This window comes from Rhinoderma darwinii, chromosome 13 (genome assembly GCF_050947455.1).
Source record: "Rhinoderma darwinii isolate aRhiDar2 chromosome 13, aRhiDar2.hap1, whole genome shotgun sequence".
Taxonomy (NCBI): Eukaryota; Metazoa; Chordata; class Amphibia; order Anura; family Rhinodermatidae; genus Rhinoderma; species Rhinoderma darwinii.
Genome location: NC_134699.1, coordinates 56,703,220 through 56,724,268, shown reverse-complemented (window position 1 = coordinate 56,724,268; position 21,049 = coordinate 56,703,220). Strand labels below are relative to the sequence as shown.

General features: G+C 43.8%; 1 protein-coding gene and 1 long non-coding RNA gene across 6 annotated transcripts in view; one reads left to right on the top strand and one right to left on the bottom strand.

Moving 5' to 3' along the window:
- The window catches only part of BAIAP2 (BAR/IMD domain containing adaptor protein 2), a 117,635-nt gene extending 101,780 nt beyond the window's left edge, over positions 1 to 15,855 (bottom strand). Inside the window, exon 1 of one of the 5 annotated variants that reach the window (XM_075846171.1) lies at positions 15,639 to 15,855. In XM_075846171.1, the coding sequence (XP_075702286.1) occupies positions 15,639 to 15,707 (69 nt within the window). In that variant the 5' untranslated portion in view covers positions 15,708 to 15,855. The remainder of the gene's footprint in view (positions 1 to 15,638) is intronic. The other 4 variants (XM_075846170.1, XM_075846167.1, XM_075846169.1 and 1 more) reach the window with 4 other exon arrangements.
- Positions 15,856 to 15,924: 69 nt separating this feature from the next.
- LOC142666196 (uncharacterized) overlaps positions 15,925 to 21,049 on the top strand; it is a 145,815-nt gene continuing 140,690 nt past the window's right edge. The window contains exon 1 of the long non-coding RNA XR_012851648.1: positions 15,925 to 16,366. This is a non-coding gene — a long non-coding RNA (uncharacterized LOC142666196). The remainder of the gene's footprint in view (positions 16,367 to 21,049) is intronic.

The window sequence follows — 21,049 nt, the reverse complement described above, 5'->3', positions numbered from 1 at the left end:
TGTATGGCCAACCATGTAACACAGACGTGCTGGGTCCTCCGGAGGTTAAGAAGCCTTTCGCCAGCGGCTCTGTGCCCTAGCCAATAAAGGGGATCCCGAGCAAGATTTTGATCCAAAAGGAAAAAAAAAAAAAAAGTCTTTTATAACAGGTAACACCACTTTATAAAGTTTATTCTTTTTTGTATTGTAAATATGCTACAATTATTCCTTGACAAATCGATGATCAGTTCCTGTGTTGCACACAATGGTTACATGGTTCCTATGCTTTGTTTACACAGTAACACACCTTATTACATCATGGGGATTATTTAATATTTGAAGTGCAGTGACATGTAAGGCTTTACGGGCTCAGCCAGAATAGCTGGAAACACGGAGCAGAAGAAATCCTCTTCTGAAAGACCATTTCCTAATCAGTCCAATTACAGTTTGCCCTCACCACACCCTGAAGAACAACATGGACAGGTTTTTATGCTACTAAGGAACGGGTGACGGTCAAGCATGAAGTTCACAAAATGTATTGTCTTACACAGTTTAGGTCTGCAAGAAGTCGGCTATAGACGCCCTAAACCGGGACACAACTTTAAAAAAAAAAAAAAAAAAAAAAAAAAAAAGGAGGCCTAGACCATAGGTTATCGCCAAGAGGCTTCTTCCGGTTGGGCAATTGGTCAACTGAGTGAATTCCAATCTCTCACAAGATTTCGGGCACGTATTCATGGACCTTTGCCAGCAATACGCAGCACCATGTAACCCAGCACAACGGAGTCAAACAACTAAGAGAAGAAAGTCCATCGACTTTAATGACCACAATCAAGAACGGAGAACCATCAGAAAGCATCTGTAGGGATCACCTAAGCTTTGTGTAAACGCGGATTCCACAATTTGATATCTCTGTTATATACCCAGTCATAAAGGGTTCGCAAACGAACTAGGACTTGGAGTATTTTGTTTAATCCGTTTTTAAATACACGGTTGGGCTTTTTCACAGTGGTGATTGTACCCCTGTTTTTAGATAGCTATGAATTAAAGTTATATATTTTACTCATTATCACTTCAGTGAATTTCCAATTGTTCATATTTGTGGGAGCACAATATATATCGTCAAAATACAGTGAATTATCACCTAAGCTTTCCACAGACCCTGAATGGCTCAAATATGGACTATTACATAGACTAGGAGTTGGGGGGGGGGGGGGGATTTGTAAATGAATGTCAGTTTGCATGGTACTTCTATCATATTAATGAACCAGAAGAGATCAAGATCAGTGCTAAACGGACCACCCATACAGGAGAATTTTGAAAGAAAAACTGCAGAAGGACAGATAAGTACTCCAGAAGGTAAAACGCAAATGAGATCTGAACATTTTCAAATAGATTTACGGTAATTTTCTGACTAGAAGCCTCATATTTTTTTCACCCCCAAAGAAATAAAGTGTGCCCCTTGTATTCTACAGCCTCAGACCACCAGGCAAAATGGCATTCTCCCCCTTCTTGGCCCTAGACCACCAGGGAAACTTCGAAGCCGTCTGCGGATCTCTTCCGATCCACAGCGGAGCTCATTGGCTTGTTCAGAGCTGCGGCATCCCATTGCCAATGAGTCATCGCAGCTCCCTGCTCTGCGCAGTGAGTGGCTCGGCTGCAGGATCGAGGCCTGGTCACAAAGGGTTGCTGTCAGAGGCTGGAGACCTTAAAAAAAAAAAATCGCTCCTGAAGTTCCTTGCTTAATTTTCAGCTTTAAAGATTCCTGCCATTTTCCTGTGCACTTCCAGTGAGTCGCTGTATTTGACCTGACTTTGGTAGACAGATTATCTGATCAAGCAGAGTCAAAACAACCTCTGGCCTGACCCTTACCTTGCTCCGGATACTCGTTTTTGGACCCGACATTGACAGCTTGTTACCGACCCTAATCCGTATTACCACGGCATTGAATACCAGTCATCTGAGGCCTGACAGTCTATTAGGGACTATACTGGGAATCTTTAAAGTTCATAACTCCTTGCTTGGATTAAAGGCGAAAAACAGGGGCTTTCCTTAAACTCTGCACCCCCAGTTAGCCAGCACTAACTCAATAATAATCTCATCATAAATTTTCCCCTGTCTCCTGCACCGGAGCGTAGCTCAATTTCCATCAAGTTCCTCAGTATCGCTCAAGTCTGTTCCTGCTACTCTATCACCGATCCTGGGCCATCACCCAAGTTCTGACACCAGCTGGGGACCAGTATCCAAGTAGTCTTGGACTTGTAATACAGTATAACCCTAAAGCCCTAGACTGCAATGGGGAATGGGCATTAACCCTCCACAGGCTCACACATCAGGGAAGTTGTTACATTTAAAACCGCATCATTTTTTTATTAATATGTTGTACAAATAGTGATTTGCCTTTATTAAAAAAAATAAAAAAATATTGCTATTTGTATGGTAAATTCGTAGAGTTTTATAGCAATTTTTTAATTACCGTAAATTTTATATAGATTTAATAGTTATCATAGGACTACAATTCACAACAAAACTTCTTACAGGTGGTCTTATTGGCATCATTTTGTTTGACAGGAATAAATATAGGCCGAATTCTATTTCAGTGACGACCCCTTCTCTCACCCCTCCCCCATCATACATTTAAATGCAAATTACTACCCATCTATTTTAAGGATGATCTATTAATGCAAATGGTACATGAATGGTTTAATTACACAATCTAAATTAAGTACTTGACAGTAGAACGAAAGGGAGGAGACCTCCAGCTCACCGGTTCTGCGTCTCCAGATATCACGCTCGGATCCCCGCGACAGCCCGCGGTATGCAAATGTAGAAAAGGAGAGATGATCCAGCGTTGAATGAGGTTTAAAACATCTTTTGCCATGATTAAGAACACTGTACGTGTTCGAAACGCGTAGGCTCGGGTACTCACCCGCACTACTCCTCGCCTCGAGACTGCGTCTCTACTTCATTTTTTTATGATTATGCCAATAAAAGTGGGAATTCTTCCTTATTAAACCTCATTCAACGCTGGATCATCTCTCCTTTTCTAAATTAAGTACTGTCAGGGTCTGAGCCTTCAGAATTGAACATTATTCACAGGCAATGATGCTCTGTCCACAGGTACAAAGAGTTGTCACCTGTTGGCCATGTCACCCGTCACTAAGCAACAGCCTGCTGCTTATTTACCACCAACATGGCTTCAACAGTAATTTGGCGCAGACCTCATTACATTTTACCAGCGTTTCCCTTTAAGAATTTTAATTTGCACAACCAATACTTCTCTTGTGCTGCACCTGTACTCCCACATAAGTTTTGGGGGTTTTTCCACTTTTAAAAACACAATACCTGGAAAAAATAAAGAAACTGACTGGACAAGGCTCTGTCGCCCAACCTTAAAATATTGGAGTCCTGCTCAGTGGTGACGTTTTTCCAGTTTCTGCATGGAGCTGACTAATAATGTCATGGACCCTAATCTGGTGGATTATAGGACTATTCATTTGTACAGAAGAAGTGCAACACCATAGCCCCAAGCCACGCAGAAGCAGGAAGGAAAATAAACCTTAAAACTAGCCATAGACATTCGAATACCATTGTCCAAAATAATCTTTAGTAGTCAGTCCACAGTATGAAGGCATGGGTGACGAGAAGACACCTCTGGCACAATTTACAATATATGGAAATCGGTCAAGAAACATCCAGACCTAGTACCAGAGGCGTAACTGGAAGCTTCAAGCCAAAATCTGTAACAGGACCCCCCCCCCCACACACCTACCATGTGTCATATATAATATTGCTATCTTGTTATGTGGTAGAGGTTCCTTTGGGCCCCCCTAAGGCACAAGTACCCAGATGCTATCCCCTGTAGCTATGCCCCTGGAACCTTCACTCCAAATTGGCAAGAGTTTGTCAGTTCCTTGAAAAGTAGATGGTCACCGGGTACAGATAAATGTGGCAACAAATCAATTAAATGGTCTCTTGAAGTCTTTCCAGGGATATTTATCATATTGCCATGAATAAGAACACTGCACGTGTTTGAAACGCGTAGGCTCGGGTACTAACCCGCACTACTCCTCTTCGCCTTGTGACTGCGTCTCTGTTCTATTTTGAAATAATTTTTTGTCAATAAAAGCGGGAACAGAACTTTCCTTTTAACTTTATACAGCGCTGGATCATCTCTTTTCCTTTCCTGCATTATCGACCGTGGGCCGTCGCGGGGATCCGAGCGAGGTGTCTGGAGACACAGAACCGGTGAGCTGCAGGTTTCCTCCCTTTTCTACTCATTGAATACACTATGATAAAAGGTAGAGGAGTTGCCCTTTAAGAAACAAAATTTTAATTTTCAAAGACAAAACGAAGAGGTCAAGCTGAAAACATAACTGGGTAATGAAGTTGCCATAATGGACAGGATGTACCCTGAAGACCTTGCTGATTGCGCCAGGAGGGATAAGCCATTGAACATGGTCAGGCAGCTGGACAATATTTATTGGCGTGTAGCTAATGGTTCTCTCTTCTTTTACAAGTGTAAGAAACCGTAAAATACTTAACGTATTGATCAGGGAGACAGCTGGAAGGCGATGGAGCTAGGTTTAAATGAAGAGCCGACACAAAGGCAGATAGCTGCGTACCGGTAAGATGAAGAACGTCAGTATAACACGTCAGTCGCTGATGTAAACAACAGCCTGTTGATCCATATGCAGCGTGAGCTTCATGACAAAAACATGTATCCACAGAATTATTTCTGGTCCATATGCAATGGTTTGGGACCACCATAAAAATCAGGGTATTGCACGGTGAGCAATTTCCATACATATTATTGGAATAGTTACCTTTAATCCCAAAGGACTACAGTGCATTTCAAGTTACCTTCAGCAGTGTACAGGGATAGGTCATCCATATCAAAATCTGTGGAGGTCCAACTGCCGGCAGGCCCAATGATCAGTTGACTGAAGGGGCCGCAGTATCGAACGCAGCGGCCACGTCATAGTTTGCCAAACACAGTGCTATACACATCCATAGCAGCTGTGCCTGGGATTGCAGTTTAGTCCCATTTACAGCCCCTTTAGTCAACTGATTGAGGGAGGTGCCAGGAGTTGGACCCCTCCGATTTTATATTGATGGCCTATCAAGAATATTCAGAAGACTTGCCGACATGGAGTGAGAAGAAGATGGTAAGTGGGACAGAGCAAACATCGTACACACTTATGTATATGTTCTGTGACCAGTTGACCACAGATCATTCCTTATAGCCTCCAATATGTCTGTCAGTGGTGGCAAATTTCTGTTCAGTAGGAAAGCAGCTCTGTAGTACATAATTTACAGAAACTCCTCCCAGGGATGCATGATACTCCTACAAATAATATTTGTCCAATATTCCAGGTTCCATCTAGCTATGAAAAAAGATTTGTGTTATTTTCTCATGGACATGACTAGTCATCCCACATCTCGTCTCCTAGACCCTCTTCACAAACTCATTAGGCGATTGGAAGACCTCTTTGCTTCCAACCATGGCGTATACTCGTCTTTCATTTCCACCTGGGATCACTGGGTTAGGTTCAGGACTTCTCCAGCCTACCCGGTGTGGCTGGAATCCGGTACTCTAAAAAATATTAAACTATATGTAACCCCGTTTTGTTCTATCCCTGTCCTTCACTTTCTTACTTTTTTCTCCCCAAAAGTCTTTGCCTTTCCCCTCAAGAGTAAGTTAAGAAATAGGACACCGTTTCACATTATCTAAAAAAAATAATTAGCTAGACAATATGCATTTTCATAGATCTTCGACCGGCATATGTCGGAAATTGTTAATATTGTCTCAAGTAAAATATATTTGACTATAAAAAGTGAAGTGTTCACATTTAAGCTGGCCATAAATACTTAGTTAACAGCCATCCCCTAGACTTCACCATAAAACATGTACATGCACGATACAGAACATGCCGAATCCTCGTTATTTTTATGGCCACCCGTAACAATAATGATTCGTACTGTGTCCGCTATGGTGACAACCTTCACATGGGACCTGGACCATCATAGGACTGAAATGCGGAGTGTGTCTTACTACGTCAGCATTTTCACAAGACCAGTACAATGGAGGAACGTTGCAGAAGGACTACAAATGACAAGCTTCTTCCATGAAGAGAAGTGCTGCTTCTGGCAATTTTATTTTCTCAAGGAATTATCTAATTAGGAGCGTATCGTCTCAGGCCACAATGTTCTGTCTACATTTTGAAGTGTGAACTGGTTTCCAGTCTACTGGGGAATAAAGCAGAGCTCTGGTTGGATTTTTACCCAGAAAAGAGGAAAAAAAATACTTAAAGCAGCAATTAAAATAATTGACCCGCTTCATAAGAACAGTTGTAGCGGCCCAGTAAACTCCAATAAATATTGATACCTTAGTAGGAGATCTGTCACCTACAAAAAAAATAATACAGACCTTCAGGTCTTAAACCTTGTTGGAACACTACTGGTGACCCAGCAATGGTTGAAGAGGCCAGACAAAAATCAGGAGCTTCCCAAAAAGTATGGAAAAAAAAGGAGCAACTTTCCTAGATACATTATCTACATTTTACCACAGGGCTGGACCAATCACTACAAGTATCACCAAGGTAGTACAATTCTGTTTTAGGGCTCTTGCACATGACCACATGTGCCGCCCTAGTCCAGTCCATGATCCGTGGATAGATGGGACATGTTCTATCTTTTCGCAGATTTGGGATTCACCCACTGAAGTGAATGGGTACGTGAAAACTATCGGGTGCCACTCGGATGCCGTGAAAAACAGCCTGTGTGGCACTTGGTCGCGGGCAAGAGCCCGTAGAAGGTCTATGGACAAATGGTTGCTAGATCTTTCATTTGTGGATTGGGAGCGATCAGATTCAGCAAGAAAGTCAGGTTAAGTTGAAGCAATGATTCTTCACGAAGTGGGTACTTAACATTGCTAACGATATGAAGGGTCAGGAGGCCATGACCAAAAGATGGGATAGCGATACATATATCTATCACTAATATATGTGTACTATCTTAGCTGTACAGTGGTGATGGGATCACATACCTATAGTAATAGATCACGAAAGGCCTAAGATCCCCAACCTCAAAAATTTCCTACCCCCTAGGTTTAAAAGAAACTTGCATCATTGGGCCTCTCGGGACTATGCTCCACCAGCAGGGCTAGAAAGAGCCAAATGCACCAGTATTTTTCTTCTACTAGAGCCTAACTTTTGGTTTACTTTATATTGAGGTCTATGAAAGTTCTCATACCTGGACACCTAAAAGAGCCAAACCGCCTCCAAAAACCTACAAGTGATGTCCATACCTCTCTTCAGCTTTTAGCTTGGACGTCTCCAGATCTACAACCGAATGTAGACATGCTGGCCAAAGACTTCAAAAAGTTTTCTAAAACTAGAAGCATACCGTACTTTAATATCCCTGCAGAGCCCACCACAATTGTCAGCCATCTCCGCTGTCATCTCCATTCCATACATGAATTTAACCCTTCTAAATCAGAGCGCTTTCCAGTTCCTCCATCTTATAACTCGACCAAACCGGACGTGTTATATCCTACCACCGTTCCTAGGACCGATGTCTAGAAGTTGCGTTTGACTCAAAAGGTTCTTCATTCATGAAGCCTTTGCCTGTATGAGGTCTTCATCCCTTCTTGCTCCAGTATTATTAGACCCTAATAAATTCACAGTAGATCGAACAATTTGGGGGAACCCACTTTCAAGTCTACATCTAGCTTTAGTCAACATTTCAGTCTCTGTTGACGTGTACAACCAGTATATGCATCTTCACTCCCTAGAACTGCTAAAGAAGTTATGCTCTTTGGATATACCTACTTGTAAGAAAAGTCCCTTGACAATAAGCTGATCACAAAGTGCCCTCCTGCTGAGAACCCCAGCGATCGTCTAATCTGTGGGGACACCTGGCAGTACGTGTACAATTTCCCTGCAGTGCCACCACAGGCGAAATTAAGCATTACACAGTGCCCATTCAAACCCAGGGTTGTCTGTGTCTCCAGAGTAAGAGATGCTCTTTGTAGCCACTCCCCACTCTGGTCAAGATGAGGATCCTAAACAGAGGACCCCCCTATTAACTGCGAATTCCCTAATAGGGTGTATAAAACTGGGCTTTCTAAACTGGACCTCATTTACAGGAACTTACAGCACCTCAAAAGCAATCAGATAAAGTCTATGCAAACTATACTTTTACTTTTAATATAATTATACGATAACTTCTCTGCAGGGGTTCAAAACCCCCTTCCATATCATACCGTAATCTTCTTACCAACCAAGTTTCCGTAGGGGCTGTGCAGACTGAATACAGTGGGCACTTACCCATCACAGGGTATGAGATTGAGGGTACAGAGGTGAACCGAGTTCTATTATACCCACATTAGTCATGATACTCTTGCCTTTCCCGAAATGGACGACTGCTTCTTATTATGTCCATTGGAATAAAAACCCATTTCAGGAGCTCAAAACACAGCCAGCCCCTCCCCCATGTTACCTTGCCAGAGGCAATTCTCTTTTTTATGGAGTTTGGCAGAGATCGGTTTAGTTAAACACTTTGCTAATGCTTTTCTCTCCCCTCTGGCACGGAGTGGGTTACAGCCGCCTGCAAATGTCTGAGAAATCTGGGTACCCCCCCCCCCCCCTTTCTCTCTTCGGGAGATGAAGATCAACTGAAGGATTGAAGCAGAAATAAAGATAGAGAGAAGATGCAGACCCACGCATCATTCACCTCCTACCCGAAAGTGACAGCACGTTCCCACACAGACACATATCCAAATTGCCGAACTGATACGTTAATTGACGCTCTCATTTCTAAACGCACATGAAGATGGCAGAGCCCCATGTGCCGGAAGACTTCACAATGGACAAACTCCAGCAGGTGCAATGCCTCTATTTATACAGGTCTCCTAGGATGCAAGAATGTATTTTTATTTTTTTTAAAACTTGTTTGACTGAATGTAACCCCATTCAGTAATTCCCAAGTTCTATCTGTACCTGGTAAAGCTGGGTGACAATCCCTACTGTCAGTTCAGATGCCACAAGGGTGGTCCTTTAAATTTGCCACAAGGAGTTAAACTACAATGCGGACTATTGCCCACTGTATAACAATATAACTTGAGCTCAGGGTAGAGAGGTGCCCGGTATGCGTCCTCCATCAGCGCTACAATACCACCAGCTGCCCTCCAATCAGCATTGCTCGAAGCAAAGTTTGCTACTGGCCCCTGACTCTTTGCTAATTTTTCTTTTGCGATTAATGACACAAACCAGGACAAGGGCCCAGGGTAAGCCTGGCACAAAAGAGGAACCGTCAGAGCAGATCAAAATCCCATCAAGGCCGATGAGGTTCAGCAGAGGACTACTTCACCGGTCAGTCACTTGCGCTTTGGGATTACCACTTGATATGGCATGCATTTGTTCTGTACACCTAGGTGGCGCAAACCCAATGTGCCCGAGTGCCACACCGCAAATACCCAATTCAATCAATGCACAGCCAGGCTGACTAAGTAAGACTACCAAGGATATGGGAAATAGGGGGTTAGGACTGGAGTGGTCATGGACAAAAGCAGGAAATCCTATGACCCCACAATTAGCTCAAATGGTTGCATAATATTTAAAGAAAAGAAAAAAAGTTTGCGACTTTTCCTCCAGAAACAGTGCCACTTCTAACTACAGGTGGTGTCTGGTATTACAGCATTTTAGTAAATAAGCTGCAATACCAGATACTGCCTGTAGACAAGAGCAGCACTGCTTCTGGGAAAAGAATAAACAAAACATTTATGTATGAGAATATATATATATATATATATATATATATATATATATATATATTATATTATTTATTTTTATTTATTTTTTTTCCTAATTTCATACAACCTCTTCCTAAAACCAACTACTACCGGTAGTAATTTCTGCACAGTGCTGTATACAATTCTAGAGAATTACTGCATGTCAAGCACATTCTGCTTCCATATATCTAGTCCATCAGCGACATTTGGATCTAGTCACGCTTAAATTGGCTAAATACAGATTACGCCGCTTCCAGTCTGATCAGACAATTCGTTCTCAGCGACCGGAGCCAACAACAAGCGAGCAATGAGGATATCTGGCCGCGCTATACTCGGGGCTTACAGCCATTCTTTTCTATGGAGGCTCGAAACAATGCCTGGTTTTTGCCGATACAAAGTTATTTTGGGCACAGCCGCAACAGTAATACGGAGATCTTATGAATACAATCCTAGATCAGTGCCTGGATTAGGACTGTACGCTGACACAATTACGGCAAGAAAACGCTCTATCCTTCATTATTTGGGTGCTAGGAAGTTGTGGTCAGGACTTGCTGGGAGTTGTAGTTACTCAAAAGGTGGCTATATACAGATAGCAAGCCAAGGTTATAAAAAGGGAAAGCAGGAACAGTCTAAAGAGACATCTTGGAATGTATTAAAGGCTGTACATTGTGTATAAAAGGTTACAATAATATATCGCTAGAGCCAAGATAAACAGTTAACACAATCACCAGACAAAGCCCAAAAAACCCATTATACTCCGAGTAGTCTAAATGAAAAGGCGCCGGTCAGGGGAGCAAAGAAATAAGGAATATAAATAGAAATTATTTAGAATAAAATTGGATTTTCTTAAACAAGATCTACAAAAAACATCTGCTCTCCTAGACTAGGGCTATAGGAGGTGCAACAGCAAAGATTGCTTTCCCCACCATAATGGCCTATTGATTTAGTAGGTCATCAATGTCTCATGGGGGGGGGGGGGGGCGGGGTCATGACCCCCAAAAATACCTTGAATGAAGCTTCCCACCAATCTGACCCCGATTGCCTTTGTAAATCAATAAGCCATCAATGTTTATGGAGGGGCGGAGGTATCTGGAGCATCCAGACATACACTGGCAATGGTCTTCGCTGATCCCCTGTAATGTAATGAGTATTTATGAGCAAAGTCTAAACTCAGATAGGGCTGCGAAATTCGTAAAATAAGTACATTAACCCCTTAAGCCAATTTTAAAAAAATTCATATTTATTTTCCATCGTCACATTCCAAGAACCATAATTTTTTATTTTCCTCGACGGCAGTCATTTGAGGGCTTGTTTTTTGCTGGACAAGTTGTAGTTTTTAATGTCGAAACAGCTGGGTGGGGGTGGGGGGGGCTAGTTTTTATTGGTACATGCAACTTTTTGATTACTTTTTATTCCATTTAGGTTTTTTTTTGAGGGAGAGCCAGGTTTTATTCTACGGTGTTCACCCGGTGGATTAAACAACGCAATATTTTAGTTGAGACTTTTACGGAGGCGGCGATATCAATCACGCAGACTTTTTTTGTTGCTTACATTACGGTGTGAAAAATTTGAAAATGGAAAGATTTCAAGTTTGGGTTTATTTTTTTAATTTTTTTTAAACAAGATTTAATTTAAAAAAATTGTACGTTTCGCTAGTAGATTTTACCATGCAATCTATGGGCAAGGCACGGATGGCGGACCTTGAGGCCTTTTCAATTGTTCTCCAGCTGCCATGGCAACCAATCGGCACCTCACGATTTTGTCATGGTTGGGACGATGAGGGACAGAAGGAGCCCCTCCCTTTGTCTAACCACTTAGATGCCGCAGTCACTATTGACCGCTGCATCTGAGAGGTTAAATGGCCGGGATCGGAGTGATCTCCAATCCAGGCTGTTACACAGGGGGTGCCGGCAGTTTCAAACTGCAAGCACTCACCCACATGGCGCGGGCCCAGCTGAGCCCACACCATCTTCAGGAAGCGCACATCCGTTTGACAACAATCAGCTGATCACTGGAGGTCATGCCGGACAAAAAAAAGCTATCTGATTTGGCCACTGCAGGGGAAATGTAGTATTATACAGTGGCCATTCAGATGTGGGAGTTCAGGTGACACATAGTGCTCATATGATAGGCCATATGTCTGACAGCAAGGTGAAGCTTTACTGTTGTCAGATTCTAAGGGCAACCACTAGAATTTTGAAGCAGCTCGATATAGGAAAATGACAGCATGACATAAAAAGCAAAACCAATAAAACCATAAGGGTGGCCATACATAGACAATTTGCCAAAATCGGAAGGTTAGCCAAGTTTTATCTGACAATCTAATGTGAATGAAGGCCACTCATTTCCCCGCTAACGACCTCTGAAGGTGTCCTGTGGTATCTGGCATGAAGAGGTTTACAGCAGATAATTGAATAGGGTTTCCCGACTTCTTCAAAACAGTGGCCAGTGTTGATCTGTGAAGGGACTTTATTTATTTTTTTATTATTATTATTATTTTTAACTATATCCCTTTTTCCTTGGCCACTTTTTTGAATTAGTTGGAAAAAACCTTTTAAGTTGTGAGGTGCGGCCGCCATGGATTTTTGAACATCCCAAAGATGCTGGATCGGATTGAGATCGGGAAAATTTGGAGACAAGTCATTGCCTTGAAATCTGTCATGTTCCTAATACAGTTCCTTAAAAAGAGGTTTTCAGAGTTATTCCAAAAAAAGGGGCAGGGGTAGGGGAGTTGTAAATTTAAAAAAAAAAAAAAAAAAAAAGCCATAAATCACCTCAGATTCCGGGCATTCTGGTCCTCCCTGCTGCTGTTTATTGACATGACTGCAGCAATGACGTGCTTGTATACCCACAAATTCACTGCAGCCAATCACTGGTCTCAATGGGTATACGGCACAGGCGGCCAGAGAGTGACTGCAGCGATCAGGTGAGTATACGGGCACGTCATCGCTGCAGCCATGACCAGAGTGGCAGCGCTGGAAGGCCGGGAACGGAGTAGAGCAATGGTTTTGGTTTTTTTCAATGCATCTCTCCTACCCTTGCCACTTTTTGGAACAACTCTGAAATACTAAACAATTTTTGCAGTATGGCAGAGCACATTATCCTGCTGAAAGAGGGCACTGCCATTAGGAAATACTGATGCCATAAAGGGGGTACTTGGTCTGCAGCAATGTTTCGGTAGGTGGTACATCTTACACTAACGTCCACATGAATGCCAGGACCCAAGGTTTCCCAGCAGAACATTGCCCAGATCATCACGCTGCCTGCGCCTTTTTCCTATAGTGCATCCTGGTGGCGTCTCTACCAACGTAAGCGACGCACCCGGCTGTCCACAAGATGGAAAACGGGATTCATCAGACCAGGCACCTTCTTCCATTGCTCCATGGCCCAGTTCTGATGCTCACGTGCCCATTGCTTGCGCTTTCGGCATGGAACAAGGGCCAGCATGGGCACTCTGACCGGTCTGCAGCTCTGCATGCCCTGACACCTTTCTATAGTTTTCAGCAATGTGTAACAGTAGCTCTTCTGTGGGATCAGACCAGATGGGCTAAACTTCAGACAAGCGTATATGTAGTCCGTGTCACGGCCGTTACACGGACTCACGTACTTCAATGGGGCCGTTCACACGACCGTATTTTCAACGGAGTGCGTGAAGGATCCGTGAAAAAAAAAAAAAAATAGGACATATCCTATTTTTTTTGCGCTTCACGCATCCCTCGATAGATTAGTCTACGGGGGAACCGTGACAATGCGCCCTGCACGTGAAAAACTGCAGTTCTTCACATTGTGGGTTGGCTACTTACATCTGAATGTAGTCTTATTCCACACACGCATCAATGAGCTTTGGGCACCCATGAGCCTGTTGCCGCTTCACTAACCTCTACATACCAGGAACACCCCACAATACCTGCCGTTTTGGAGATGTTCTGACCCAGTCATCTAGCCATAACATTTGGCTCTTGTCAACTTTGGATTCTTTTTTGCTACATTTACGACCACACGCACAGTAAACACAAAGAAGCTGAATCGACATCCTGCTCAGTGTCCTCACCTTACACAAAACACCCAGGAACGAACAAGCTATGGGTACTGCAACAATACAGTCAGACCACATATACAGTGCAAACCAAAAAGTATATATTAAAAATGACATCAGTGAATCAAAGGGACAGATCAGTGATCGCAACGTTAAGAACACAACAATGAGCATCCTGCGTGTCAGAGCCTCAGCTGGGCCTATGTGTAGCAGAGCAACAGGTCCCTCCTCCCGACGCGTCCCTGTAATTATGCGCAGATCTCAACATCACCCTTCTGTGACAAGGGCTCACCGTATAATTGAAACGTAATTAATTTTCCGCTTGTACAAATCGCTAATGAAACCGAACTCCTGGCATCAAACATAACCACCCAGACTACCAAAACCAAGTGGTAGCATCAATTGACATTTTATTTTTAAATTGTTTATTTTTTTTTTACCATAGTGCTAGGATGCCTAGTTATTTTTACTTAACAATAAAATGAAAACGTAAAAAAAATAAAAAAGTAGAAAAAAAACACCAGAATAAAAATATATAAATATAACTATTTGAATAGGATTAAAAAAAAAATTTGTATGAAGTATATAAATAGGAAAAGATAAATAAATGTAAATATAAAAAATTATGAACATAAGAGGAAAATGTATATATATGAATATTAAAAAGAAGGAACAGCTCTAAAAAAATTGGAGACATGAACAAATTTTATATATATATAAACTATTTTAACAGGAAAGTATGTGGGGGAAAAAAAAAAAAGTGCAGAATATTTTTTTAGTAACCAATATAATTGGTCAAAGCCATCGAGCCCGTCTGTATAAAATAAGCATTATCACACATAAAACACCTTGTGAATTAACAATAATCTTGCGGCGCACGGTTCTTAAAAAAAAACATTTAAAATGTCAATGTTCCCGATTCTTAACCAAATCTGGACACACGAGGATTGGGAACATCTCGGGTCTTGTGCATTTTCCATTGATACAATATTTAGTTGAATGGGGAGAGGTTATAGTTGGTTCTGTGCCCTCCAGATGCCACTATGACCCACATCATCTACATTCTGGAGTATGATTAGCACCTCAAAGAAAGGGGCACTATGCCAGGGAGCCCCCACATTGTACATCACACATTTATAAAGTGCCACCACCTCCTTGGTTTTTCCTTATAGATCTAGACTGTCCTGCTTTTGAGTGATCATCGTGGGTCATACCCTTCTAAAAATGGGGTCAACTGGCACAAAGTGGGCACTCCAAGTGCATGGTAGTCTACAGTGTCTAGACCTTCTACCCCTAGACTAGCATGGCATTGCCAAGGTGTAAGACTGGACACATCAGTGATGGCCACCAAGATTTCCAGATACCCCCAAAAAAAAATATTTTTGAAGAAACGCATCTGCGCGGTCACATGACCGCTGATTTTAATTAAAAAAATATATTTCTGTAATTTATTTGGACTATATAGAAGTCATGGAAATCACACGCCAGGTTTTCATTGACTTCTGAGGTGAAAAAGTTGCAAGACCCAAAAACGCACATTCCAAGCACCCCCCAAAAAAACTGTCCAGGAAATGGGTTGTTCTTCCACCATGGGGGGGGGGGGGGGCTCATCATGACGTCTCAGAACACCTGTACCAGGTGGGCACACAGCAGGGCTCATACAGGCATGAATGGCACGAGTTAAACGTTGCTTTATGCGTTTGTCGCACAGACATTTTCTCACTCCAGCGACCCAAAAAAAAAATAATACCAGTCGCCCTCCCCCGTGATAATAGAAGGCAACTATTATAATGGCAGCGCTAGAACTGCCCCCCGGGCTCCCTCACTTCTCACCTTGTAGACATTCTCGGTGAGCCGGTGCACCTCCTCCGAGCGGGACATCCTGGGTCCTGTCAGTGCCATACACCGAAGGAACCGCAGTGGTGATGATAACAATCCCGGTACCGTCGGCGACAGCGGGGCTGCGTTATCCTGTACGCTGTCACTTGTGTAGGCGCTTATATACTAGGAGGCGGGTCTGTTTGTAGCATACGCCCATTACCCCGCCCACTGCTTACCCCAGCTTTATAGCAAACGCTCCACCCAATCTCCCGCCTTATATTTAAATTAGGGATCCCGGTGTCTGCGTTGCTTAGCAACAGCCGCTTTCCCGGACGCTCTTGCGCTGGAGTCAGGGCTGAGCTTATGTGGTAGGCGATAATAATAATAACAGCAGCATGAGGCCGTGAGATGAGATATATGAGGCCGTGAGATGAGATATACGAGGCCGTGAGATGAGATATATGAGGCCGTGAGATGAGATATACGAGGCCGTGAGATGAGATATACGAGGCCGTGAGATATACGAGGCCGTGAGATATACGAGGCCGTGAGATATACGAGGCCGTGAGATATACGAGGCCGTGAGGAAACTATGGAGCTGTCCGGTATAGCTGGGCGCTTTTTAAACATGGCGGCCTGAAGTGCTGGGGTCAGGTGTTGTCGTTATATTGAAGTGAATTCCCGCCAAAATACCACCAGTCAGCGCTCGCCACTGAGAGGAAAATCAGTCTATACAGCAGGTAGAATTGCCATTCAATAGTCTGGGAAAGCTGAGTGACATTCCCTGTTGTAGTTTCAGTCACAAGATGGTTGTGCTTCGTAAGCGTCTAAAACCACCTCAAAAGTGTTGGGGTTGAGGTTATACTGTGTGGGTGCAGCTATGGGGGTATTATATTGGGCGAGGTGGTGCACACAGTATAATACCCCCATAGCTGCACCCACACAGTATAATGCCCCCATAGCTGCACCCACACAGTATAATACCCCCATAGCTGCACCCCACACAGTATAATACCCCCATAGCTGCCCCCCACACAGTATAATGCCCCCATAGCTGCCCCACACAGTATAATACCCCCATAGCTGCACCCACACAGTATAATGCCCCCATAGCTGCACCCACACAGTATAATACCCCCATAGCTGCCCCACACAGTATAATGCCCCCATAGCTGCACCCACACAGTATAATACCCCCATAGCTGCCCCACACAGTATAATGCCCCCATAGCTGCCCCACACAGTATAATGCCCCCATAGCTGCACCCATACAGTATAATACCCCCATAGCTGCCCCACACAGTATAATGCCCCATAGCTGCACCCACACAGTATAATACCCCCATAGCTGCCCCACACAGTATAATACCCCCATAGCTGCACCCACACAGTATAATACCCCCATAGCTGCCCCACACAGTATAATGCCCCCATAGCTGCACCCACACAGTATAAAGCCCCCATAGCTGCACCCACACAGTATAAAGCCCCCATATCTGCCCCACACAGTATAATGCCCCCATAGCTGCACCCATACAGTATAATGCCCCCATAGCTGCACCCACACAGTATAATGCCCCCATAGCTGCACCCACACAGTATAATGCCCCCATAGCTGCACCCACACAGTATAATGCCCCCATAGCTGCACCCACACTGTATAATACCCCCATAGCTGCACCCACACTGTATAATACCCCCATAGCTGCACCCACACTGTATAATACCCCCATAGCTGCACCCACACTGTATAATACCCCCATAGCTGCACCCACACTGTATAATACCCCCATAGCTGCACCCACACTGTATAATACCCCCATAGCTGCACCCACACAGTATAATGCCCCCATAGCTGCACCCACACAGTATAATGCCCCCATAGCTGCACCCACACAGTATAATGCCCCCATAGCTGCACCCACACAGTATAATGCCCCCATAGCTGCACCCACACAGTATAATGCCGCCATAGCTGCACCCACACAGTATAATGCCCCCATAGGGAGCCCACACTGTATAATACCCAAACACAGTATAATGCCCCCTTCCCCACAGTATAATACCCCTATAGCTGCCCTAACACAGTATAATGGCTCCATAGCTGCACCCACGCAGTATAATGCCCCAAGAGATCCCTCCGCTCTTCAAGTCTGCTCAGTATGTGGCTCTGCATTAGGGATGTCACGATACCAAAATTTGGACTTCGATACCGATACTTCGTTTAGTATTGCGATTTCGATACCAATTTCGATACTTTTGCCAACAGTAATAAAAAAAAAATTCTTCCGTTTTCTGATGTGAGGCGCGACGTGTGATTAATTTTGAACGCGCCTCACATTAATAGTAATTAATCCCATCATGTTTCTCAGTCATAATGGGTTAATGTGCGAGGTACATGATGGGGTTAATTACTATTAATGTGAGGAACATGGAGGGTAAATTCATCGCGCCTCACATTAATAAGTGAATGAAAGCCGTGTTTATTTTATTTTTTTACAGCGCACACATCATTACTGAATTACTGAATGTGTGAATATTTTATGTATTGAGACTTATTTTAATGTTTATTGTAATAAAGGTGTATGTGTATTTTTTTAAATTGATACTTTGTTTTTACTTTATTTTTAAACTTTAATGTACTGACATATATCAGATATGTGCCAGTACATTAGCCTGTGTACTGATAGTACACAGGCAGTTGTTAGGACATACTTGGGTATGTCCTAAAAACATGAAATATGGTAAGACAGCCCTAGGGGCCGTCAATAGACCCTGGGCTGTCTGCCCATATATGGTATGGCCCTCGATCGCGTCACAGGAATTCCCTGTGACGCGATCCAGGGGCATCCCCCCTTCTCACTTTCTCCTGAATGCTGCAGTCAGTTGTGATCGCAGCATTCATGGGAATAACGGCAGAGATGAGAGGTTTCTCTGATCTCCGCCGTTATAGAGCGGGGCTGCGGCTGTGTAATACAGCCATTGCCCCGCTCCTGACAGGAAGTGCGCGCGCGGTCAGCATGAGGTGATGCGGCCGGCGCTGCACTAATGAGCGTCGGTTCAGGCACTGGGGACAGAACATGGGGGTGTTTTGTAGCGCGCCCGCCATGTTCTGTCTCCAGTGCCGCCGCTCATTAGTGCAGCGCCGGCCGCATCGCATCATCCTGACCCCGCGAACTTATCATGACTCAGGAGCGGGGCTGTGGCTGAATTACACAGCCGCAGCCGCGCTCCCATACATTCATGTATTACTATACTGAGCTGAGCTGTGCGGCTGCGCAGCCAAGTATCGAAATACAGGAAATAGCGGTATCGAACCGTTTAGGGATGCACAGTATCGAAACAGTATCGAAGTTTCGATGCACCGTGCATGCCTACTCTGCATAGATCGGCGCAATGACATCACGGCACCGTGCCTGTCTGTGCCGAGCTGCTCACAGCCGGCGTTTCCTAATGAACGGTGGAGCAGGGAGCTGACAGCTCCCTGCTCCACCATTGGATTCCTAAGGACACAGATACAGCTTACACTGCGGTACACCACCGGCCGGCCGGGACACCGCCTGGAATCTGGTATATGAGGTTAGAGGTGTGGCTTAATGGAAAACAAATTTCCTTTTTTACTGTACTTCAAAGTTGGAAGGTATGTTACCCCTCCTCCGCCAAACTTTACAGGTGGCACAATGCAGTCAGGCGGGTGACGTTCTCCTGGCATTCACCAAACCCAGACTCGTCCATCAGACCGCCAGATAGAGAAGCTTGAGTCATCACTCCGCAGAACACGTTTCCACCGCTCCAGAGTCCAGTGGTGACGGCTTTACACCACTCCATCCAACGCTTGGCATTGGGCTTGTTGATGTAAGGCTGGTATGCAGCTGCTCTGCCCCCATGCCATGAAGCTCCTGGGGGGTGGTACAGTTTTTGTGCGGGTCGTTAATACCAGAGGAGGTTTGTATTCTGCAGTTATGGAGTCAGCTGATCGTTGGCGAGTTTTCTGCACTATGCTCCTCAGCACTCGGCGCCCCCGCTCTGTAACTTTACGTGGTCTGCACTCCGTGGCTGAGTTGCTGCGGTTCCTTTCACTTTACAATAATATCACTCACAGATGATGGTGAAAATCTAGGAGGGAAGACATTTCACAAACTGACTTGTTACACCGGTGACGTCCTATTAGGGTATGTTCACACTGGGCGGATGAGCTTTAGATTTTCCGCAACTGATTTAATTGTGTAAAATCCGCAGCATATTACAGCAGCAAAGTGGATGAGATTTTAACAAATCTCATCAATACACCGTGGAAAAAAATCAGCTGAGAAAACGTGCATAAATTAACCTGCGGTGCATTTTTTCTTTTTTATTATTTTTTAATCTGCATGTCAATTTATTCTGTGGAATTGTTGCTCTTTTGTTGCAGTTTTTCCCCATTAATTGAATAGGGAAGTAAAAGCCGCAACAAATAGCAAATCTTCAATTTTTTCAGCGAAAATATGGTATTCTGCCGCAATAATCGCAAATCTGCAAAAAAAAGTTTTCCCAAGTTTAAATTGAAAAAAAAAAGTCTATACTTACCCCCCCCCCCCCCTGGCATTGTCAACTTTTCTTGATACAATAATTAAAGGGGTCTTCTGGTCTTGGACATTTAAGGCATATCTACTGAGCCCCCCCTTCTGCAGACGGAGACTGAATGGAGGGGCATGCTCAGCAGTTTCCATAATTCCCATAGAGAAAGCTGCGCTCATCCTGCCGACCACCTCTCAATTCAGTCTCTGTCTGGATGTGACTGCCACCAGTTGCTTTAACTTGTAGAATGGGGGTCGGGGATTGATAGGGAAGGGGGAGGGGCAACTTTTTTTTTTAATATACGTATAAATAAATTACTGCAAAATAAGATTTATATTAATGAAAGTTTATTTGTTCTTTATGGTTTCAAGACATGATATGAACCAAGGAAACCATTGAAGGAACGATAAAAAGTTGCACCTGCAGTTTAAGAATTTTTCTTACTAACAAAAAAGTTTAAATCTCCTAAAGTCAAGTCACTCGTAGAGCCAGGACCAGCAGATTGTAGATGACAGTGCATTTATATTTACAATATGGACAGCATGGCAGTGGAATTCAGCTTGGCTAGAAGCCTGGGCTGGCTAACTGTATGATTAATATTGAAGCCAGCCACATATGGGCTCATCCTGGTTCTTAACATCATACATTTGGTAAAAGAATATGTTTGTGAACATCCACCCAAGTACGACCCGTTGGGAACTACCTCCTATTGTGATGGGCCATAGTCCAGTCTCATACTATGGCTATAGACATCAACTCATGGTCTCAAACACAAAATGTTGAACAGGACCCCCCCCCCCCCCACCACCTATCAAGGGCCATTTATAACACTGGTGTCTACTTTTGAGGGCATTGGGCCCTCTCAG